The sequence below is a fragment of the Chiloscyllium punctatum genome, chromosome 7, assembly GCF_047496795.1.
Source record: "Chiloscyllium punctatum isolate Juve2018m chromosome 7, sChiPun1.3, whole genome shotgun sequence".
NCBI classification, from domain to species: domain Eukaryota; kingdom Metazoa; phylum Chordata; class Chondrichthyes; order Orectolobiformes; family Hemiscylliidae; genus Chiloscyllium; species Chiloscyllium punctatum.
In genome coordinates, this window is record NC_092745.1 from 123,415,615 (window position 1) to 123,441,276 (window position 25,662).

At 43.9% G+C, this 25,662-nt stretch overlaps 1 protein-coding gene across 6 annotated transcripts in view; it reads left to right on the forward strand.

Annotated features, from left to right (window-relative positions):
- nexn (nexilin (F actin binding protein)) overlaps positions 1 to 25,662 on the forward strand; it is a 107,923-nt gene that overhangs the window by 78,727 nt on the left and 3,534 nt on the right. For 4 of the 6 annotated variants that reach the window (XM_072574774.1, XM_072574775.1, XM_072574778.1 and 1 more), the window contains 5 exons: positions 5,328 to 5,510; positions 6,730 to 6,927; positions 10,228 to 10,296; positions 11,906 to 12,109; positions 13,206 to 13,427. In XM_072574774.1, coding sequence (XP_072430875.1) covers positions 5,328 to 5,510; positions 6,730 to 6,927; positions 10,228 to 10,296; positions 11,906 to 12,109; positions 13,206 to 13,427 — 876 coding nt within the window. The remainder of the gene's footprint in view (positions 1 to 5,327; positions 5,511 to 6,729; positions 6,928 to 10,227; positions 10,297 to 11,905; positions 12,110 to 13,205; positions 13,428 to 25,662) is intronic. The other 2 variants (XM_072574777.1, XM_072574776.1) reach the window with 1 other exon arrangement.

The following is a 25,662-nucleotide window of genomic DNA, read 5'->3' on the forward strand; positions in this document are numbered from 1 at the left end:
ACAAGGGCAGGACAGATGCTGAGAATTCTGCAATAAGGAACTTACCTCCTGACTCCCCAGACCCCATCCACCATCTACAAGGCACAAGTCAGGAGTGTGATGAATACTCTCCACTTGTCTGGATGGGGGGCTGCTCCAATAACACTCAAGAAGCTTGACACCATCCAGGGCAAAGCAGCCCACTTGATTGGCACCACATCCATAAATATTCACTCCTTGCATCACTGACACTCAGCAGCAGGTGTGTATTTTCTCCAAGGTGAACTGCAGAAATTCAAAGATCCTCTGACAGCACCTTTCAAATCCACAAACACCGAGAATAATAAGGAACATCAATCCCTGGAAGTTCCCTGCCAAATCACTCACCATCCTGACTTGGAAACATATCACCGTTCCTTCACTGCTGCTGTCCCAGGGACTCCCTTGCCAAGAGCAGAGTTTGCGGATTATTAGGCTGCAGCGACTCAAGGAGGCAGTTTACCACCATCACCTCCAGCACAGTTCGGAATGGGACATAAATGCTGGCCGAGACAGCTATGTCCAAATCCTGTGAATGAATAATAAAAAAACAAAGTGACCTGAGAAAAAGGTCGTTCGTGCGAGATTTACCTCACAATCATATCGCTTATTTTCCACATTGTTGCTCCTTGATTGTGGGCAGATTTTCCCATTAAAATGCTGCCGGCTGGGACATACTTCAACTTTTCAAATTGAAGCAACTAAATGTCTGACTAATGCATCCCATCTGGAATCTTTTATTTTAAACTGGTTAAGCTCCAGGACAGATTAACATGCCACAGAAAAAGGCAAAAAATGTCCTGAATGAAGCAGAGCATCACAAGGTTAAAATTAAGAGGTCGTTATTTCAGAGAAGCATAGATTATTTTCAGCAAAGGCACAAGGTACTGGGCTCATAAGGTGTTGCCAACATCACCAGCTTCTCCAATCCCACTCATTTCCCAAATACTTCTAACAACTCAATTTTTAAGCAATTATCTAACTCCTTTCTAGAGGGTTCTTGTGGCTATGCGGTAGTGTCCCTACCTCTGAGCTAGACAGTCTGTATTCAGGTCCCTGGAGAAGAGTTGTAACGCTCTCAATAGGCTGGTTAAAATTATCTGAAACCCAAGTTATATCCTTTTAGCTCTTGTGGCACAGTGGCAGTGCTCCTATCTCTGAGCCAGGAGGCCTGTGCTCTAGGCAAAAGTGAGGACTGCAAATGCTGGAAATCAGAGTAGAAAAGTGTGGCATTGGAATAGCACAGCTGGTCAGGCAGCATTCAAGGAGCAGGAGAGTCAACGTTTCAAGCATTCCTATTGAAGAGCTTATGCTCGAAACGTCAATTTTCCTGCTCCTTGGATGCTGCCTGACTGGCTGTGCTTTTCCAGCACCACTCTGATTTAGAATGATAGAATCCCTACAGTGCAGGTAGAGGCCATTCAGCCCATCATGTCTGCACCGACCCTCCAAGCAACATCCAACCCTATACCCATAGCCGCACATTTACCACGGCTATCCCACCGAGCTTGCACATCCCTGGACACTATTGGCAATTTAGCACAGTCACTCCACCTAAATTGTGCATCTTGGGACTGAGAGAGGAAACTGGAGCACCCAGGGGAAACCTATGTAAACATGAGAAGAACATAGAACATTACAGCGCAGTACAGGCCCTTTGGCCCTTGATGGTGCGCCGACCGGTCATACCAATCTGAAGCCCATCTAACCTACACTATTCCACGTACGTCCATGTCTCTTGTCGAACGACAACTTAAATGTATTTAAAGTTGGCGAATCTACTACCATTGCAGGCAAAGCATTCCATACCCTTACTCCTCTCTGAGTAAAGAAACTACCTCTGACATCTGTCCTATATCTATCACCCCTCAATTTAAAGCTATGCCCCCTCGTGCTCGCTGTCACCATACTTAGAAAAAGGCTCTCCCTGTCCACCCTATCTAACCCTCTGATTATCTTATATGTCTCTATTAAGTCACCTCTCAACCTTCTCTCTAACGAAAACAGCCTCAAGTCCCTCAGCCTTTCCTCGTAAGACTTCCCTCCATACCAGGCAACATCCTAGTAAATCTCCTCTGAACCCTTTCCAAAGCTTCCACATCCTTCTTATAATGCGGTGACCAGAACTGTACACAATACTCCAAGTGCGGCCGCACCAGAGTTTTGTACAGCTGTAGCATAACCTCATGGTTCCGGAACACGATCCCTCTATTTATAAAAGCTAAAACACTGTATGCCTTCTTAACAACCTGTCAACGTGGGTGGCAACTTTCAAGGATCTGTGTACGTGGACACTGAGATCTCTCTGCTCATCTACACTACCAAGAATCTTACCATTAGCCTAGTACTTTGCATTCCAGTTACTCCAACCAAAGTGAATCACCTCACCCTTGTCCGCATTAAACTCCATTTGCCATCTCTCAGTCCAGCTCTGCAGCTCATCTATGTCTCTCTGTAACCTACAATACCCTTCGTCACTATCCACAGCTCCACCGACCTTAGTGTCGTCTGCAAATTTAGTAACCCACCCTTCTACGCCCTCATCCAGGTCATTTATAAATATGACGAACAGCAGTGGACCCAACATCGACCCTTGCGGTACACCACTATTAACTGGACTTCAGGATGAACATTTCCCATCAACCACCACCCTCTGTCTTCTTTCAGCAAGCCAATTACTGATCCAAACTGCTATATCTTCCACAATCCCATTCTTCCACATTTTGTACAATAGCCTACTGTGGGGAACCTTATTGAACGCCTTGCTGAAATCCATATACACCACATCAACCGGTGGAGAATTTGCAAACTCCACACAGATGTTCACCTGAGGGTAGAATTGAACCCAGGTCCCTGGTGCTGAGAGATAGCAGTGCTAACCACTCATAGGGAGTAGTTAGCACTGGAGTCTGAGATCCTACCCATCCCTCATCCCAGCTTCATCACCAGCCACTACCCCATTCCCTATTAAGCTTAATAGGAACCAGCACCTCTCACACAAAGCTCTCTGGACTGTGGGATGAAACCAGAGCACCCGGAGGAAGCCCACACAGACACAGGGAGAACATGCAAAGTCCACACAGACTGTTACTCAAGGGCGGAATCAAGCCTGTGTCCCCAGCACTGACAGGCAGCAGTGCTAACACTGAGCCAGCATACCACCTGAGATTCTACCTTCAGCTTTGGGAATTCCCAAACTTTGGTCAGTTCAGCAATACTAGTCTCACCTCAGGGTCAACAAATTGCAGGTTCAAGCTCCACCTTGGTACTTTTCCAAACAGACATCAGGGAGTTTGACCCAGTAACCCCCCCCCCCCTCCCCCGCCCTGATCCAACACTTTTAAAAACAGACAAGCTGGGATGTTTGTGGGACCTTGCTGCACACAAATTGGCTGCTCGCACAGCATCTTCCAAACCCACGACCATTACCATAGAGAAGGACCAGGAGCAATAGATCCATGGGATCACCACTGCAGGTTCCCTCCAGTCCACACACCATCCTGACTTTGGAGCTATGTCTCTGTTCCTTCACACTTTTGTAAGGTCAGAAACCTAGAACTCACTTCCTAGCATCACGGTGGGTTATCCATACCCCAAGGACAGCGGCTTACTACTCATGGGTGGCACGGTGGCTCATTGGCTGAGTGATTAACACTGCTGCCAAACAGCGCTAGGGAGCTGGGTTCGATCTCACCCTTGGGCTAGTGTGTGGAGTTTGCATGTTCTCCCTGTATCTTGTGGGTTCCTCTGGGTGCTCCAGTTTCCTCCCACAGTCCAAAGATGTGCAAATGAGATGGATTAGCCATGGGAAATGCCGGATTACAGGAATGGGGTGGGTCAGGGTGCAATGTTCTTCATGGTGTCGGGGGTGTGGACTCAATTGGCAGAATAGCCAACTTCCACACTGTAAGAATGGTATGATTCTCCAGTGCAATTAAGGCTGGTCCAGCCAGCGACATTCCATTCTGTGACTGAAGGGAGAGACTGTAGAAGTTGTAGTTCCCATAGAGAGAGTATGAAGACTGTAGAATGAGCTGACGGAGATCAGCATCAGCTCCATGATGGTAAATCATCAAAACAATCATTTCTGTTGAAGCAGTAATGAGAGGACACTAATTTCAGACAGTCGCAATAAGAGTTGGAAAGTTACAAACTCCTTTTAGGATGTGGAATTCTCTGCCACAAGTCAATGCTGAAGCAGAACCTACAAATTCTCCTATAAGGGAATTTGATATCTTCTCAAATCAACCTGAGCAGTGATGTTATTGTACGCTGCAGGGCAAGGGTAGGGCAGGAGAAGTACATTGGTATAGTAGTAAGGTCACTGGGTGAGTAATCTGGAGATCCTAATGCCTGGACACACAGGTTCAAATCCCAACAGAGCAGCTGATGAAATGTTTAAATTCAAATAATATTCCTGGAATTATATGGTTAGGGTCATTAATGGTGACCAAGACAACTAACCTCAACAATTGCAAAACCCCATCCAGCTCAGAATCTTCAGAGAAGAACATCTGCTATCTTTACCTGGTCTGGCCCACGTGTAACTCCAGTAATGTGGTTGACCCTTAAGCTCTCTCTAATAGGCCTGGCAAGCCATCTTAAAAATGAATTTAGGAATGAGGCATCAAATATGGGGGAACACTTGCTTAAGATCTTTCCTGTGGGTTGGTGGGGGAGGGGCCCAATGTAATGGGCGGCACGGTGGCTGAGTGGTTAGCACTGCTGCCTCACAGTGCCAGGGACCCAGGTTCGATTCCCACGCCGGGTGACTTTCGGTGTGGAGTTTGCACATTCTCCCTGTAGTGTTGGGTGCATTAGTCGGGGTAAGTATAGGGTAGGGGAAATGATCTGGGTGGGTTACTCTTCGGAGGGTTGGTGTGGACTTGTTGGGCCGAAAGGCCTGTTCCATACTGTAGGGATTCTAATCTAATCATATCTTGGGGTTTATGGAGGTTACAAATGTCAGAACAGTAAGGTCAGAGACTTGTCGTTAGGCTCTGTGTTGACTGCACAGCTCAAACATTAACAGGGATGGGGAGAAAGATGTTGGTTTGGGTGAATCTTGACTTTCCAACAATCGGGAGATAAATGTTTGCTTTACCTTTGGTTACAGCAGGCAGGGCCACATTGGATCTCAAAGGCAGGAGTGCAGGAGGGAGCAGACCCTGAGATGTTGTCACAGGGCAGATTGGAAATGGGATCACTAACCCACTCAGAATTGGTGACATTAATCTGGTCACAACCGTTGGAGATGTTTGGGAAATGTTGGTTTCAAAACTAATATAAGCACTACTCTTCCACCAAAGGAAAATGAAGAGGAGGAGACAGAGGGCCCAGCTGTCTGCAAGAGTGAAACCATCCCTGGGAAATTAAAACTCAGCTTTGAAGAAATAGAGAGGCGAAGACAGGACGAGGAAAAGAGGAAAGTCGAGGAGGAAGCAAGACGGCGCATTGAGGAGGAAAAGGCAGCCTTTGCTGAAGCACGCAAGGTTGGAACTTAACACTCCACCTTTCACTCACACACTGTACAATACCATCTCAGCCTCCTGATTTCAGTTTTAAACACCAAACATCTGCCCAATATCATCAAAATAAAAAGCAAATGCTGGAGAAACTCAGCAGGTCTGGCAGCAGCTGTAGAGAGAGAAACAGTGTTGATGTTTTGCTTCCGGTATGATTCTCCATAAGACCTGCTCAGTTTCTCCAGTATTCGCTGTATTTTGTTTTGCTCTCCATTATGAATCCAGTGACATTGCTGTAACACCTTAACCAATCACATATCCCAACCCTTTTGCTTTATTTATTCATATAGGTTTTCTGTGCATATATCACCACCCTTATAGAATAGACTCCCTCCAATGCGGAAACAGGCCCTTCAGTCCAACAAGTCCACACTAACCCTCTGAAGAGTATCTCATCCAGACCCATTCCCCGACCCTATTACTCTATATTTACCTCAGACTAATCCACCTAACCTACACATCCCTGAACAGTATATGCAATTTAACATAGCCAATTCACCTAACCTGCACATCTTTGAACTGTGGGTGGAAACCAGAGCACCCAGAGGAAACCCACGCAGACACAGGGAGAATGTGCAAACTCCACACAGTAACCCGAGGGCGCCAATTCGCTGGCGCTGTGAGGCAGCAGTGCTATTCACTGAGCCACCGTGCCCCTTGGGTGACTGTGTGGAGTTTGCACGTCCTCCCTGAGATTGCATGGGTGCTCCATTTTCCTCCCACAGTCCAAAGATGTGCAGGTTAGGTGGATTGGCCATGCTAAAATTGTCCATAGTGTTCAGCGATGTGCAGGCTAGGTGGGTTAGTCATGGGAAATGCAGGGTTACAGGGATAGAGCAAGCAGTGGGTCTGGGTGGGATGCTCTTCAGACGGTTGATGTGGATTTGAAGGGCTGAATGGCCTGCTCCTACATTGTAGGGATTCTATAATTCCTCATTTAACAGCTTTATCTGCCTGTCCTATAACTTCCAAAACATTAAGTGAATTACTAATAAGAACTTAGTGATACACTGAAAATCTGTCAGGCAAGAAACTAAGGGCATTCAAAATGTAGCTGGATACTAAATAGGGGCAGGGGTGTAATTTGGATGCTCCAAGAATGGCCTTCATACAACTGAAAGGCTCAACTTGTTTTCTGTTCTTTGCTTTCTCTAACGGTGTAATTTATTGGCTCCATTGAACCCAGTATTTAGCTGAAGATGAGGAAGATCTACCCAGTCTCAGCATGGCTCAGAAAGACCCAGCACGGCCTGGGAAACTGAAGCTCAGCTTCGAAGAGCTGGAGAGGCAGCGGCAGGAGGAGGAACAGCGCAGAGCTGAGGAAGATGCTCGCAAGCGCCTGGAGGAAGAGAGGAAACAATTTGCTGAAGCTCGCAGAAACATGGTAAGTTCCTCAAGAAAAGTACTCACTGATGTTGGTTTAAAAAAAATCTTTCACCCGCCAAAACATCAATGGCGGCTTATCCCCCCAAGGCAGCAAAGATTTCTGGAAGTTTGCTCGAACAGAGTTAGGCCAACCGATTTGGGAAAACAACCCCTGCTCATCCTGGTAATGAACCCCAATCTGTAGTGTCTGTCACTGGATGGTTACCAAGCAAATTCCATCTATGCCTTGCTTCTCTTCCCAGAGCCCAAACGATCAATACTTCTGGCAGCAAAACAGGGAAATCTGTCTCTATTCAATGCGACACAAGCCAGGTGCGTGTTGGGATATTCTCCACACTGGAGTGCAGCTCCAACATGCTTAATACCATCCAGCACTCCCAACATCCACTCCCTGTTACACAGTGGCAGCAGTGTTACCATCTACAAGGCACACTGCAGCAACTCGCAAACGATCCTTCAGTAGCACTTTCCAAGCCCACAACATCTTCCACCTGGAAGGACAAGGACAGCACATGAATGGGAACACCACACCCTGCAAGTTCCCCTCCAAACCACCCACCAACCTGACTTAGAAGTATATACCCATTCCTTCACTGTTGGTGGGTCAAAATCCTGAAACTCCCTCCCCAACAGTACTGCGGGTGTACCTACACCAGCTGGACAGCAGCAGTTCAAGATGGCATCGCACCACCACCATCTCAATGACAACTTACAGACAGGCAGTGGCCTAGTGGTATTATTGCTTAACTATTATTCTACAGACCCAGATAATGTTCTGGGTACCTGAGTTCAAATCTCACCAATGGCAAATGGTGGAATTTCAATTCAATAAAGAATCTGGAATTAAGAATCCAATGATGACAATGAAGCCATTGTCGATTATCAGAAAAACCCAGCTGGTTCATTGATGTTCTTTAGGGAAGGAGACTGCCATCCTTACCTGGTCTGGCCTACATGTGACTCTAGGCCCACAGCAGTGTGGTTGACTTTGAACTGCCCTCTGAGCAATCAGGGATGGGCAATAAATGCTGGTCCAGCAGCAGCTCATTCATCCTGCAAGTGAATATAAAACAAAATCAGCCCTGATCTCATTGAATGCAGAGGAGAACTCAAAAGGTCTGAATGGAATAGATTAGATTACTTAAAGTGTGGAAACAGGCCCTTCGGCCCAACAAGTCCACACCGACCCGCCGAAGTGCAACCCACCCAGACCCATTCCCCTGCATTTACCCCTAACACTACGGGCAATTTAACATGGCCAATTCAACTAACCTGCACATTTTTGGACTGTGGGAGGAAACCCACACAGACATGGGGAGAATGTGCAAACTCCACACAGTCAGTCGCCTGAAGCGGGAATTGAACCCGGGTCTCTGGCACTACTCCTGCTTATTTTCTTCTGTTCATGTGTAGGAAGGGCCACACGTGAACTTTTGTCTAAAACAAAGGCAATTAATGAGTTTTACGGAGTGAATTAAAATAGTGAATAGCATGGGTAAAATAAAACCAGATTATATTAATCTACAACTGCAAGGAGCCTTCCACATCCATCAAAGTTTTACCTGCACATCCACTAATATCATTTATTGTATCCGTTGCTCCCGATGTGGTCTCCTCTACATTGGGGAGACTGGGCGCCTCCTAGCAGAGAGTTTAGGGAACATCTACGGGACACCCGCACCAATCAACCAAACTGCCCCATGGCCCAACATTTCAACTCCCCCTCCCACTCTGCCGAGGACATGGAGGTCCTGGGCCTCCTTCACCACCGCTCCCTCACCACCAGATGCCTGGAGGAAGAATGCCTCATCTTCCGCCTCAGAACACTTCAACCCCAGGGCATCAATGTGGACTTCAACAGCTTCCTCATTTCCCCTTCCCCCACCTCATCCTTGTTTCAAACTTCCAGCTCAGCACTGTCTCCTTGACTTCTCCGGACTTGTCCGACCTGCCTATCTCCTTTTCCACCTATCCACTCCACCCTCTCCTCCTTGACCTACCACCTTCATCTCCTCCCCCACTCACCCATTGTACTCTATGCTACTCTCTCCCCACCCTCACCCTCCTCTAGCTTATCTCTCCACGCTTCAGGCTCACTGCCTTTATTCCTGATGAAGGGCTTTTGTCCGAAACGTCGATTTCGCTGCTCGTTGGATGCTGCCTGAACTGCTGTGCTCTTCCAGCACCACTAATCCAGTATTTAAACGATTAAGGCATTGTAAGACAAACAGTAAGAAATTCCTTGTCACAGAGTTTTGCAGATCCACAAAATCAGTGAAGGAAATCGCAGTTGCAAAACCCAGCAGTTGCTCTGTGTGAAATTACCTAATTGATTGATTGTTGTGACATGTACCGAGGCAGAGTGAGAAGTGTTGCTTTGCATGCTGCACAGACAGATCGTACCATACAAAGTGCATCAGGGTCGATTGTCTCCATTCCTGCTGGTCAACACATTGACAGCATAAAGGAACTTTCATTTATATAGCGACATTCATGATCTTAGGACATCTCAAAGCACTATAGGACCAAGTTGCAAAGTAGGGAAAGTAGAACCAATATATTTGCAGCAGGTTCCCTCAAAGAGCATTGAGATAATGACCAGCTGATTCAACATAATCCCATTTTTAAAGTTGAGGGCTAAGTTAGAATTTAAGTTCTTGCTGTTAAAAAAAACAAGAGCTGGATCACATTTTTTTGTCAGAAGCCACAGGTTATATTCCAACAGGTTTATTTGAAATCACAAGTTTTCAGAGCGCTGTTCCTTCATCACTTCACCTGAAAGGGCAGTACTCCAAAAGTTTATAATTTCAAATAATCCTGTTGGACTATAACCTGGAGTCATGTGACTTTTGACCTTGCCCACCCTCGTCCAACACTATCATACGAAGCATAAGAGAAATGCGAAACTCTCTACCGAAAGCTATTGAGGCTGGGACCAATTGACTATTTCACAATCAAGATAGCTGGCAATGATATTGAAGGTTAGGCAGGGCAGGATGGGAGTTGAACCAAGTTAAGATACAGGTCAGTCATAAACTAAATGAACAGTGGAACAGGCTGGAGAGGTTAAGTCAAAACATTGGGGGGATAAAATGAAGAGGTAACATTCTTAATCAAACTGTCACCTTGTGTAAAGTTGTGACTCAGGTATATTCACATTTATGATTTGTGAAGTCATTGTAATATTTGATCATTTTTTCTTATCACACAATATAACACCTTTGACATTAGTGGTTCCATTGATTAAAATGATATTTTTGGCTGTTGAAGTTATCCAATCTCCTAATTATTTTTTAAGAGTCCTGACCAGGATAGCATTCAGAAGGAATATGCAAGTTCACACAACGAGGATTATGGACCTGATGAAGTAAGGCTTAATTCATTAAAAAGTACAAATACTGTGTAAACAAGAATGTTAATGTCAACCCAGCACCTCACCTTAGCTTACCGCACTTGCACCTAAGGCTATTTCAGTGTGGTTCAAATATCACAGAGCTTTAAGTCTGTATGTATGCTGGTTATGAATTGGGCACAATGACAGCCAGAGAGAAGATCTCAAAGGCAAACTGTTGCAGGCATTAAGTGGCCAAACACTGGCTTTACAAAACATATAGAAACAATGTCCTGGGAAAGATGACTGCTCCACCAAACCTGCACCACATTCACGATGCCTAGAGTACAGTGACCAGATACATCCAACCTCAAACACCTCCCACCATCTAATCACTGGGGAAAAGATTTAAAAAAAGCTAAAACTCCGGCCAGTAAAATATATTGAGAAATTCCTCATCAACACACTTCAAATTTCTATTCTTTTTTAGGAAAAAAGGAATTTTGCAGTTGTACAGTTATAGAAGAGTGGTGTAAGGTGGACACAAACAAGATAGAACTGAGTTACAATGCTGCTAGTACAATTGAGAAGTATACAGGCACAAACAGTAAATGCCTGCATATTGTCCTCACGGCTGTGGGACCACATATCAATGAGAGTGACTCTATCCATGAGTGAAGAGTAGTATTTCTCAGCAAAAGTAGACCTTCAAAATTGTACGGTCAACCCTTAATAAAATTTGACTTGATGTAAAGTTTAATGTGAGCTGTTACATTTTCGTAAGGCAAATCAGGGAAGGATTTATACAGTTAATGGTAGGGTCTTGTGAAGTACTGATGAACAAAGAGACTTAGTGGTGCAGGTGCACAGATTCTTGACAGTGGAGTCGCAGGTAGACAGGATGAAGAATTGAGAGGTCATGTTGCAACTGTACAGGACCTTGGTGAGGCCACTTACAGAATACTCATTTAATTCTAATCAGTCTTCTATCAGAAAGATGAAACTTGAGAGGGCGAAGAAAAGGTTTCCAATGATGTTGCCGGAACTGGAATGTTTGAATGAAAGGGAGAGACTGAATATCCTGTGCCTTTTTTTCCTCTGGAGTGTCAGAGGCTGAGGGAGACTTTATAGTAGTTTGTGAAATCAGGAAAGGGGCATGGATGGAGCAAATAGCGAAAGTCTTTTCATCACGGTGGGGGAATCCAAAACTAGAGGGCATATATTTAAGGTGAGAAGGGAAAGATTTAAAAAGGACTTGAGGGGTAACATTTTCATGAAGAGGGTGGTGTGTGTATGGAATGAGCTGCTGGAAAATGGTGGAGGCTGGTGCAATTACAGCATTTAAAAGGCATCTGGATGGGTATATGAATAGGAAGGGTTTAAGTGGGATATGGGCCAAATGCTGGCAAACGGGACTAGGTCAGATTGGGATATCTGGTCGGTACAGATGAGTTGTTTCCCTGCTGTATTGACTCTATTCCATTGATTGGCCACCTATGCTCACAAGATGCCAAACAAGAGGTTGCCTTTGGGTGAACAGGGAAGAGTTTTCTGTTCTGATGAATGAATATTACAATTTCTGAGAGAGATTTTGGATGAAGCTTGTCTTGTCCACCCCTGCACCCCCACCTTCCCCCCAAAACAGGTGTCTGATGAAGAACCAACTGATGCCAAGAGAACATCTTTGGATGTCAATGATGTGCTCTGTCCAGGCAAATTGGAAATCAATTTCGAAGAGCTTTTGAAACAAAAGATGGAGGATGAGAAAAGGCGGACGGAAGAGGAGCGAAGGCAGAAACTGGAACAGGAGAAACAGGAATTTGAACAACAACGACAAGAAATGGGAGAGGTAGGTGAGGCATCCCTTACAGCCAGATTATTTTCCATGAAGGTTGGAGCACATCTAGCTTCTGTTATTAGCTCATTGGTCAATACTCCCACTTCTGAAGTTGTGTATCCAAGTCCCAAACCATAAACCTGAGCACAAAATCTTGTGCTGAGGGGGTGCTGCAGTGTTGGATGTGCCACTTTTTGAAGTTAAACCAAGGTTGTTGTCTGCCTACTTGTGGACCTGATCAATATTGTGCCCTCAACTGAGAGCATGGTACTCTTACTGCTCCAGTAATGCAGAGTGCTGCATAGATCTCCCAGAGAACGCGAGTTTAAATCCACCATGGAAGTTCGAGAATTTGAATTCAGTTTTTCTTTCTTGAAACCTGGGCATAAAAGCTGGTATCAGATTATATAGACAGTCCCTGGGTAGTAAATGGGTTCTGTTCTTCACATTGATTTGATTAGATTAGATTTGATTACTTACAGTGTGGAAACAGGCCCTTCGGCCCAGTAAGTCCACATCGACCCGCTGAAGCGCAACCCACCCAGACCCATTCCCCGACATTTACCCCTTCACCTATTGCTATGGGCAATTTTGCATGACCAATTCACCTAACCTGCACATCTTTGGATTGTGGGAGGAAACTGGAGCACCCGAAGGAAACCCATTGGTTTGTACAAAAGACAGAATACAATGCAGATCAATATAAAATAATCATTCATATGTACAGGAGATGTTTGTATGTCAGATCTTTAAAATCATATCCCTGTATAAAACCATACCCCATTTGTAAGCCAAACATTCATAAATAAGGGACCTCCTGATTATTAGCATCCTGAAAGGGAAGATTCCTTGCGTCTGGCTAAATATTCCAAATAACATAGTTAATTCTTAAACTCTCAAGCCACTCGGTTGCATACAGCTGAAGATGAGCAATAATTTCCAACCTTTCAATAATCTCCACATGCAGAGAAAAACAATTGGTTAAAACAGAGGTACCCACATTGCAAGAGGGTGGGGGAGAGGGGGGGGAGGGAATTGAAGCTTCTTGTTGTGTATATGCACCCCCCCTCCTCCCAAACTCCAATTCTCTGCTCTTGACTCCTCTCAGGATGAAATCAATGAGAGCACTGAAGTTGTGAGTACAGAGTATGAAGAGCTGATGAGGCTAAAAAGAACAGGTTCCATTCAAGCCAAAAACTTAAAGTCAAAGTTTGAAAAGATTGGCAAGCTTTCCGAGGAGGAAATACAGAAGAAGATCGAAGATGAAAGGGCCAAGAGGAGAGCGGAGGACCTAGAGATAAAGGAAAGAGAGTCTGAACGATTCAAAGAGGTAACTTTTCTTTTCGTAGAAAACTAGTTGAACATAGAACATTACAGCACAGTACAGGCCTATCAGCCCTCGATGTTGTGCCGATCTTTTATCCTACTCTAAGATCAGACTAACCTACATTTTTCTATCATCCATATGCCTATCCAAGTGTCACTTAAATGTCCCGAATGTATCTGACTCTACCACCACTGCTGTCAGTGCATTCCACACACCCATCACTCTCTGTGTAAAGAACCTACCTCCAATCACCTTAAAATTATGTCCCCTTGTGATAGCCATTCCTACCCTGGGAAAAAGTCTCTGACTATCCACTCTATATATGCCTGTCATCATCTTGTACACCTCTGTCAAGTCACTTCTTGTCCTTCTTCGCTCCAATGAGAAAAGCCCTACCTCCCTCAATCTTTCTTCATAAGACATGCCCTCCAGTCCACGCAGCATCCTGGCAAATCTCCAAAGCTCTAAAGCTTCCACATCCTTCCAATAATGAGGCAACCAGAAATGGACACAATATTCCAAGTGTGGTCTAACCAGGGCTGTACAGAGCTACAGCATAACCCCACGGCTCTTAAATTCAATCCCTCTGCTAATGAAAGCCAACACACCATACACCTTCTTAACAACCCGATCAACTTGTGTGACAACTTTGAGGAATCTATGGATGTGGACTTCATGATCCCTCTGATCCTCCATACTGCCAAGAATCCTGCCATTAACCCTGTATTCTGCACACAAATTCCACCTTCCAAAATGAATCACTTCACACTTGATTGGAAGAAGCTTGAGTGGTAGATTTGAGGGATAATTCTATTCTGCACAATGCGCAAGGGGCAACTTTCCTGCATCTGGATCAAGAAACTGTAGGCCCAAGTCTGACTCCAGGAACTAAATCCCCAATTTGAGTTGGAATACAATTGTGTCAGAAGCAGTGTTGCATCCCAGGGAGTGGTTTGATTCTAAAATAGGATGTCAAGAAAGTGAGGTTTAATCTTTCCATTCCCATGAAAGAATACCAGGGCAGTATATGAGGATCAGAGTCTTTTAAGGATCCCGGGCAACATCCCTTTCTCAGCTAATATCACCAAAATTACACCAACTGGCCACAACCACTCTCATTTTGTCTTTATTCTTTTCATTAGATGCAGCCATCACTGGCCAGCATTTGTTGTTCATTCCTCATTGGCTCTTGAACTCAGTGAATCTCTCAATCATCTCAGAGGGCAATTAAGAGCCAAACACATTTGTAGTGATTGGAACCATGGCCAGGTGGGTCTCATTGATTATGAGATCCTCAATTGGGGATGTTAACCTGGGCCAATCAGGGAGCTCTGGCTGACAGGGGAAAAAAAAAGGAGATTCAGAGATTCTTCAATCTAAGGACTGGCTATGAGCTAGCTGGTCATAGCCCATGTACACCGCACACGTAAATAAAGGGTGACTTGGCGACAGGATACTGGCTTTTGTGCAATTATTTCAACATTGCTGTGGGTCAGGTGTCATACGTAGACCACGTAAGAATGGAAGATTTCCTTTTATAAAGGATATTCATGAACCAGATCAGTTTCTACAACAATTGTCTCAGTCACCATCATGGAGACTAGCTTTATATTCCAAATTTATTGATTGAGTTTATATCCCACCAGTCACTATGGTGCCTGTGCCCCTGGTCCAGTGGCATTACCACTACGCCATTACCTCTTCCTTCACACCATTTGCCAACAAAATAAGCCATTGTATTTCTTTAAACAAATTAACCTAGGATAAGCAGCTGTTGAAATGCACGTCTTTCTCAAAATTGTTGGTGATGTATTCTATCATTTTTAAACTGCCTCTGATGTCTGGGACTCAGTGGGTCACAATCTGCTTCTGGGTCAGAAGGTTGTAGATTGAAATTCCTCCACAGACAATTGAACAGATAGCCTTTTATAGCACTCCACACAGAACCGAGGGAATGCTGCACTGTCTGTAGTACATATGAAGTGTTCAGGTGCGTGAAAAAGATCTTACAAAGCTGTTTTGAAGAGGTTAGTTGAACCCCATGACCTGGCCAATATTTTTCTCTTGGCCAATGTTTCACAGATTGTTTTCTCATGGCTGTTTATGGGAACTTGCTGGATGTAAACTTTGATTTTTCTAACACAGAGTGAGTGCTCTGTCTTTAAGTATGTTTAAGATTTCTCATCATCAGTGGTGTACATGGGTCAGGTGGTTGAAGTGCTTGATCATATCGAATGGCAGAGCAGGCGCAATGGGCTGAATGGCCTACCTCTATTTCCTTGGGCATGACAACACTGCTTCCATTTGGAAAATATTTCACTTGATTGTTAACTTGTTTGGAGGACATCGTGAAGTTGACAGAGATGCAACAAAAATGAAAGTCTTCAATGCATGCCCATTGCATTGTTCAGCAGTACAGAAGGGAGAGTTAAATCATATAATCAAATCCACGTTGAGTTTGAAAAGAACTTATTGGGGCCTTAGTCAATTTTGGAGCAGATTGGCTATTTGGCTCAGGTCATTGAAGAACCTATAGCACAGAAGATAGTCCTTCCATCAATCGTGATCATGTCGATCAAAAACAACCTAATTATTCTAGTGTCATTTTCCAGCACTTGGTTTCAATCCAAACTCAATCATTGTACTAATGGTTGAGATGGGTTGGATGGTTCAGCTAATCGTTGAATTATTCACATATCAAAGAATGTTTGGCATGCTTGACTGGAGCATTGAGTCCAGGACTTGGGACATCATGTTATGGCTATCTAAGACATTGGGAAGGCCACGTTTGGAGTACTACATAAAATTCTAGTCACCCTGCCACAGAAAGGATGTTGTTAAGCCCAGAAAGGGTGAGACTAAGATTTACAAGTACGTAACTGAGACGAGAGGGCGTGAGTTAAAAGGAGAGGCTAGAGCTGCTGGGACTTCTTTCCCTGGAACGAAGGTGGTTGAAGGGTGATGTATAGAGGTTTATAAAATCATTAGGGGCATATAGAAGGTAAATAGCAAAGGTCTTTTCTCCACTGTCTGGGAATCCAAAACTCGATGGCATAGGTTTAAGGTGAGAGGGAAAGATTTAAAGGGACGTAAGGTGCTATTTTTCACACAAAGGGTCATGCGTGTGTAGAACAAGATGCCAGACGAAGTGGTGGCAGTTGGCACAATTACAGCATTTTAAAGAAATTTGGACAGGTACATGAATAGGAAAGGTTTAGCAGCAAATGGGATTAGTTCAGTTTAGGAAACCTGGTCAGCATGGATGGGTTGGGCTGAAGGGTCTGCTTCCATGCTGTATGACTCTGTAACTCTATGACCCTATAACAGTGAAGATGATAAGTAAATGACTGAATACAATTTTCCATGTATTCTGGTGTTGGCTGGACTTGCGCATGAGGACTGTGCAGAATCCCCCCACTCCTGCAGCTCATTCCAAGCGAATTGCTCAAGAAATTGAATTTTCTGACTGGCCAATCCCCAGCATTGTGAACTCTCCAAGACATTGGAGGGTTCCAACTGCATTCCACTCAATAGCTACCCAGGGAAGATTAGAGAATTTAAAACCTACAGTGACTCATGGGGGCTGACTCCCTGACTCGCTCTCCATCCCCGTTCCAGAGTGGATCTCCTACACCTGCTACTCTACCACTCCTACCTCCCAAACCACAGTCCAACCCATCAAATACCCCCCACTCCAACCTCCCCTCCTACCATAGCAAGCTTCTAATCTGCCCCCACCATAATGACCACTGCCCTGAGCACTCATTCATTTACTTGGTATCTCTATCCACCCACCCCTTCCCTTATCAACCTGGCATTCTGCCCTCCTTACATAACACATTTACTTTTTCTCAGTTGTTGCCAGAGTGTCTTTGGGAACCTTCAGTGAATTTAATCCTGAAATTTAGTGTAAAGTACTGTAACAAGGCCCCATCAGAGAATTCATGTTCCCCTGGTTTCCTCCAATTCAGAACAGGGCAGACTCGGAATTTCGGCTGCAGAAATTGCCAACAGGTAAGTGTGCCATTTAAAAAGAGGATTACAGATGGTCAAGTCAACTCTGACGGTCTATTTCTGTGTATTCTGCCTGATGTGGGATGGACAGCAGGCTCTGTTCTCTGCCTCTGAGCGACACAATTTCTCAGGAATAGAAATACGAAAAGCTTTTGACAAAAGGAAAACACAGAACAAGTTGGTGTAACTAACACTTCTTGTACATGGATCTGAAAGGGTTAATACTGAGGCGTGCCAGAAATAACACCAACACTGATGTCACATGGGCCTGTGGGCAGAATATCTTCCAATCCTGAAGGAGTGATACTGAATATCTGGTCTTCCTCAAAAGCACAGGAACAATTTATCTGTAAATCATTCATAAAATGTAACAATACATACAAGAGATAATGGCCTAGTGGTATTATTGCTAGACTGTTAATCTAGAAACCCCAGATAATGTTCTGGGGACCCATATTTGAATCTCACCAAGGCAGATGGTTGAATTTAAATTCAATTTTAATCTGGAATTAAGGATTTAATGACCATGGGAGTGTTGCCAGTTGTCAGGGAAAAATCTATCTGGTTCACTAATGGCCTTACTTACCTGGTGTGGCCTATGAGTGACTCACAGCAATGTGATTAACTCTGAACTGCCATCTGGCCAGTTAGGGATGGGAAGTAAATGTTGGCCTCGTCAGTGACATACACATCCCATCTGTGAATAAAAAAAATCAACTTTTTGCTCTACACAAGTGCCTCTTCTGGTTAGACCAGTACGTGGTTCTTGGAATCCCCATCGTGCAGAAAGAGGCCTTTCCACCTATCGAATTTGCACCAAACCTCTGAATAGCATCCCATCCAGATCCACTGCTATCCATGTATCCCCACATTTATCATGGCTAATCCTCGAACCTGCCCTTCTCTGGGCGTTACAGGGGAATGTAGCATAGCTAATCCACCTAACCTGCCCTTCCCTGGACGTTAGAGGGGAATTTAGATTAGATTAGATTACATTACATTACAGTGTAGAAACAGGCCCTTCGGCCCAACAAGTCCACACCAACCCGCCGAAGCGCAACCCACCCATACCCCTACATTTACCCATTAGCTAACACTACGGGCAACTTATGATGGCCAATTCACCTGACCTGCATATCTTTGGACTGTGGGAGGAAACCGGAGCACCCGGAGGAAACCCACGCAGACACGGGGAGAACGTGCAAATTCCACACAGTCAGTCGCCTGAGGCGGGAATTGAACCCGGGTCTCAGGCGCTGTGAGGCAGCAGTGCTAACCACTGTGCCGCCCATGATTAGCATGGCTAATCCTTGAACCTGCCCTTCCCTGGACTTTACAGGGGAATTTAGCATGGCTAATCAACCTAACCTGCACATAGTGTCTTTTGAGGAAACCCACACAGACATGGGGAGAATGTACAGACTACACACAGCTCTCACCCAAGACTGGAATCAAACCTGGATCCCTGGCACTGTGAAGCAGCAGTGCTAACCATAAAATATTTTCACTTCAATCTGCTGAGCGATGTTATACACACCTCTGGAAGCAGGTGGGACTTGAACCCATGCCTCTTTGTTGAGGAGGTAGGGACACCACCCTACACATGATCCTGAACAATATCATTTGGCTATTACCTCCGCACATGGTTTTCTCCACTACCACATTAAACTAAGCAGGCCTTGTAGATCCCTACACTTAGAAGATGGTAACAGCAAACCTTCTCCAGGTTGAGATGCAGACTCAATTTAACTGGACATACACCCACTTCCGTTTATGTAGGACATTCAGTTGATACTAACAGAGACCAATGCAGGATAACATCCAGTTCAGGTCACCACACTTCAGTGAAGTTGGCAGGATCCCCAGGAGGAAGCAGAGGAGATTTACCAGAATGATTCCAGGAGGGATTACAGCAATATGGTTATGTTGGAAAAGCTGCAGTGAGGAACACTGGAATAGGAGTAAGCTGTTCAGTCTCTCAAGGCCACTGTGCTACACAATGCAATTTTCCACATCAATGTACATTCACTACACTGTCCCATGTCTCTTTACATTATTGATAATCCTTGCTGAGGATGGTGGAGGCAGGGACATCAATAATTTCAATAGAAAATTGAATGGAGATTAGAGGGATACAAACTTCCATGAGTAAAGGGACAGAACAGGGGAAATGGGACTGGCTGGATTACTCTACAGAGAGTCAGCATGGACTGTTAGTTGAATAGCCTTCTTCTGTGCTATAATGAGTCTGAGTTTTCAAAAATGATTGACAGACACGGTCAGATTTAACTATGATACACCATCTGCTTTGTGCCACAACTGTGCACTTGTAATGATAAGTCAGTCTTGTGGTGGAATCTCAGGAAAAGGAATTGACTATTTTAAAACTAATCAGACCATAGTGCATCACACGGTGTGATGGAAATGTGAATTTTAAAAATCCAATACTCTCTAAATACTGAAACTTTCACCAATGTGATTTTATTAGGCTAGTTATGAAAGCATATAGATTAAAGGCAGATAAATAGAGTTAACACGCAATCTAACCGAGAGGTCAAAAGTCACATGACACCAAGGTTTGATCCAACAGGTTTATTTGAAATCGTAAGTTTTCAGGGCATTGCTCCTTTGTCAGGTGCAGCAAAAGGGAACAGCAAACGAGTTTAAAGGCAGAGATCAAAAGATCATACAACTGGTGTAAGTGGAGTGTCAAATAAGTCTCTGTGGGTGATCAAGACAGTTACTCTGCAGAGACTCATTATCTGACATTCTACTCTCACTAATTGTATGATCTTGATCTCTCAGCCTATAAAGTCTGTGTGCTCTTTTCTCTCACTGCACCTGATGAAGGGGTTGTGCTCTGAAAGCTTGTGATTTAAAATAAACCTAATGGACTATAACCTGGTCTTGTGTGACTTCTGACTTTGTCCACCCCAGTCCAACACCAGCACCTCCAAATCATAACCGTAGGTTGGAACTGACGGGGGACAGAGGACCCGCTCATATTCATGTATCAGCTTTAGTTACTACTTTGAAGCTATTTTTAACAAGGATTTTTTTAAATTAGTTCATTCGTGGAATGTGACTATTCAATGTTTATTGTCCATTCCTAATGACTTTGTAGAAGGCGGTAGTGGAGAGCTGTCTTACTGGACAGTGCTGTTAGAGAGTTCCAGGATTTTGCACTAGTGACAATGGAAGGAATGACATTGTAGTTCCAATCAGGATGATGTGTGGCTTGTGAGAAACTGAAAATGTTTGGAAATTTTTCACACACTCGCTATCTTTGGACATGACTTTGCGAATCCAAAATCACTCTGGTTTCTAAGATTTAAAACATCCATCAATAGTGTTATACAATGCTGCAGAAATTCCCACTGCTATTGGTAATCCTTTCCCCTTGTTTAATTTTGTAATCTCATTGAGGAGGAATAGAATATGGAAACTTCAGTGCTTTAAATATCTGGATTGCTTTGTTCAGTGCCAAAACCATTGAATGTAGGGAAACATTATCTGCATTATCAACAAAATTGTAGGAATGGGTTTTCAATTATGTAATATGTTCTGATCAGAAGAATTGTTTGCTTCCCCCTTGTGTTGTTGCTTGAGGGAAGTGGAATACTGGCCTTGAAATTCAAGCAGGAATTCTAATGCCACATTCAAGATGCCTACAGCATTAAAAACTTGAAGATGTCTTGAAAGGGTAAAAGGTGGATAAACCCCCAGGACCTGATCAGGTGTACCCGACAACTCTGTGGGAAGCTAGAGAAGTGATTGCTGGGCCTCTTGCTGAGATACTTGCATCATCGATAGTCACAGGTGAGGTGCCGGAAGACTGGAGGTTGGCAAACGTGGTGCCACTGTTTAAGAAGGGTGGTAAAGACAAGCCAGGGAACTATAGACCAGTGAGCCTGACCTCAGCAGTGGGCAAGTTGTTGGAGGAAATCCTGGGACAGGATGCACATTTATTTGGAAAGGCAAGGACTGATTCGGGATAGTCAACATGGCTTTGTGCGTGGAAAATCATGTCTCACAAACTTGATTGAGTGTTTTTGAAGAAGTAACAAAGATGATTGATGAGGGCAAAGCACTAGATGTGATCTATATAGACTTCAGTAAGGTGTTCGAAGGTTACCCATGGGAGACTGATTAACAAAGTTAGATCTCACGGAATACAGGGAGAACTAGCCATTTGGATACAGAAATGTCTCAAAGGTAGAAGACAGAGGGTGGTGGTGGAGGGTTGTTTTTCAGACCGGAGGCCTGTGACCAGTGGAGTGCCACAAGGATCGGTGCTGGGCCCTCTACTTTTTGTCATTTACATAAATGATTTGGATGTGAGCAGAAGAGGTACAGTTAGTTAAGTTTGCAGATGAGACCAGAATTGGAGGTGTAGTGGACATCGAAGAGGGTTACCACAGATTAAAACAGGATCTGGACCAGATGGGCCAATGGGCTGAGAAGTGGCAGATGGAGTTTAATTCAGATAAATGCGAGGTGCTGCATTTTGGGAAAGCAAATCTTAGCAGGATTTATACATTTAATGGTAAGGTCCTAGGGAGTGTTGCTGAACAAAGAGACCTTGTAGTGCAGGTTCATATCTCCTTGAAAGTGGAGTCACAGGTAGATAGGATAGTGAAGGTGGTGTTTGGTATGCTTTCCTTTATTGGTCAGAGTACTGAGTACAGGAGTTGGGAGGTCATGTTGCAGCTGTACAGGACATTGGTTAGGCCACTGTTGGAATATTGCGTGCAATTCTGGTCTCCTTCCTATCAGAAAGATGTCGGGAAACTTGAAAGGGTTCAGAAAAGATTTACAAGAATGTTGCCAAGGTTGGAGGATCTGAGCTACAGGGAGAGGCTGAACAGGCTGGGGTTGTTTTCCCTGGAGCGTCGGAGGCTGAGGGGTGACCTTATAGAGGTTTACAAAATTATGAGGGGCATGGATAGGATAAATAGACAAAGTATTTTCCCTGGGGTCAGGGAGTCCAGAACTAGAAGGCATAGGTTTAGGGTGAGAGGGGAAAGATACAAAAGAGACCTAAGAGACAACTTTTTCACGCAGAGGGTGGTACATGTATGGAATGAGCTGCCAGAGGATGTGGTGGAGGCTGGTGCAATTGCAACATTTAAGAGACATTTGGATGGGTATATGAATAGGAAGGGTTTGGACGGATATGGGCTGGGTGCTGGCAGGTTTGACTAGTTTGGGTTGGGATATCTGGTCGACATGGACAGGTTGGACCAAAGGGTCCATTTCCATGCTGTACGCCTTTATGACTCTAATTAACGAGCAGAGTGCAGCCAAATCGCTCCTCTAACATTTTCTAGTGATGGCTTTCCATATATTGTTATGAGTTACATTTGCTCACACTGGATATTTCAGGGAAAGGTTCAGTCCTAAGTGTCAATGCCGTAGGAGAAGGTGAATTACTGAGCAATGATTTTATACTCAAGTTTGGAGTTTGTTAATAGTTGCAGTGCCTCGATTCATAAACTTTAGTATGCAAGTCAAAATCTTATCATTTCAAGTTGAGGAGCTGAACTCAACTTAATATGTGGAATACAAATACAAAATCTGATGGAGAGTTGCTTTTATTTTTTTTAAACCCCAAAGAATTAGTATTTAAGAATCTTACTATGTGGCAACTTGTAAACTTTTCACTGTACTCATGCGAGTACATGACAATGAAGCTAATTTAGCTAAAAAGACAACCAGCCTATAAACTTCACTGGTTTAAGTGAACTGAAGGAGAGAGTTAGACAAGTGTTTTAAACACTGTGGGTAAACCAGACAGTCCACATCTCAGACACTGATCATATAATGTAGTGGTTCCAAAACAAACAAAGGTTTGTCATGAGATTTTAAGACTTTGACAATTCTAATATTCTGGGAAATTTCTGCTCATTCTTGACTGAATGTAGGACAGATGGCATGATAAATCAGGAGTGGGGTTGCAGGGTCATGGTGATTATACAGCTGGGTATCCTACCCTTTTTCATGATGATGTCCCCAAGAGGTAGCAGATAGTTGGGAAATAGCTAATACCCAAACATAGATTCCTTGGGAGACAGCAGAGGTAACAGTGCAGGTGACTTACGACAACCCATTGCGATTGGGCTCTGGAAATAAGTGAACAGTTCAGAATGAGGCCAAGCTACTGGTGTAAGAGAATGGTTAACTGTGCCCAAGAACAATACAGCACAGGAGCAGGCCTCTGACCATCCAAACCTGTGAGAAACATTTTGCCCTTCCATACTACAACTACCTTCACTTAAAAGTTCTGTATCCCTCTTTCCTATTCATGTATTCATCCAGGTACTTCCTGAATGCAGTTGTGTCAAAGGCTTGATTTTTAAAAAGAGTTATCTTCTTGGGAAACACTGGCAATATCACTATTTGTTGCCAATCTCAAACTGCCTTTAAACTGAGTGGCTCGCTACATTAATACAAAGGACAAGAATCAGATTACTGTGACTTCTGGGCCCCTGGAATCTACTTAGCCCAGGCTCCAGTTTGATGTAATCTGACACGACTCCTGTACTTATGCTCAGTGGCTGCCTTAAAAGTTACAATTCCCTTGATACTAATTTCCCCTCAAATTCTTTTTACAGCATCCATTTTAATCAAGAATGTTTAACTCTTCACTCTGCCAGCCAACTACCAGCCCCACCCTCTCTCCCTTTGACTTGAGACTGTAATTTCTAACAGCATTCTCAATTCTGTTGGAGAATGTGAAGGTCATACATATTCCATTATGGTGTTCTTGAAAACAACCATTTAATGAATTGGAATAGCTGCTACTGATGATGGCTGGTCTGTGGCTGTGACACTAATGAAAATTGCAATTGAACAGCATGGAACAACAATGAAATGGACCTTGGTTCTTTTTGTGAACAGAACAGCTGGTCAACTTTCCACATTGCCATCTAAATACCAGTGTTGCAAATGTATTGGAACAATTGGACTGTAATTCACTAAGATCTGAAGCACAAGTCTGAAGTTCATTGCAAGTATTTAAGTCTTGTGTTTTGCACTGTGCTAGACTCCATTATTCTGGGTGGGGCTGATTGTGGCACCTAATCCTCTGGTCAGTTATTTGTTCACCCACCATTTGTAACTGAATGCAGCACTACTGCATAGCTTTGATGGAATGGAGTAATTACTTAGCTTTATCCTGCAACACAGCCATTTTGGTTGAGAAAAGGATATGATGCTGCTCTGTGGTCCAGGCAGATAACGTGGTGAGTGACTAAGTCACCTGTCTTCTAAAAATCAATTAGGTTTTATTAAGCCTAACACCTAACTCATGCATTTTAACTACTGTCTAAATGAGGCCTGGCACATTGAATGTCTTCTGCACAAATGTCACCTGTTCTTCATTTGTGTACCCCATTGAGAATTTTGATCTTCAGTTTAGAATGTTTGTTTCTTATTCATACTAAAATGTACTTTGCAATTCTCTGCATTAAAGTTTATCTGTGATGTGTCTGCCTCGTTCACCAGCCTATGTCTTGAGTCTGTGAGGATAGTCATAACTTGCAATCAGTGAGAGAGAGAGGCGGTGACATTGCGTCAATGTCAATTAACTAGCCCAGGCTTCAAATGGCTTTTGTTCTGAGGACATGGACTCAAATCCCATCAAGACACGGTAATATTGAATTGAATAAAGATCTGGAATTGAAAAGCTTGTCTAAGGTTGAATATGTAACCACTGTCAACTGTGGTAAATATCCATCTAGTTGACTAATGTCCTTGAGGGAAGCAAATCTCCTGTCCTTACCATTTTCTGGGCAACATGTGACTCCAGGCTACAGCAATCTGATTGGCCCTTAATGAGGTGGAAAGGAAGAAACCACTGTTGGAAGTATTGTCTTTAAACAAGGCCCCAAAATGCCCCAGCGCCACCCTAATTTTTAAAAGGAGCATTTCCCTCAACTTCAGATTTGCTCGTCATTAAACCATAAACCATATATGATCTTGTGCTAAGGTTGGCTGTTGTATTTGCAGTTGGAAAATTAATTTCAAAATCACTACTTAACAGCTGGAATGGGCAGATGATTTGCTGAGGGAATGTTGGACATGCAAGATTTGTACAGGTTGGAATCTAAAAGACAACTTGATTTCAACATATCCTGATGGCTCCTGATAGTGTGCATGCAGAAAAGATATTTTCCACCTGTGCAAGAATCCAGAACAAAGAATCACAAGTTCCAAAGTAAGG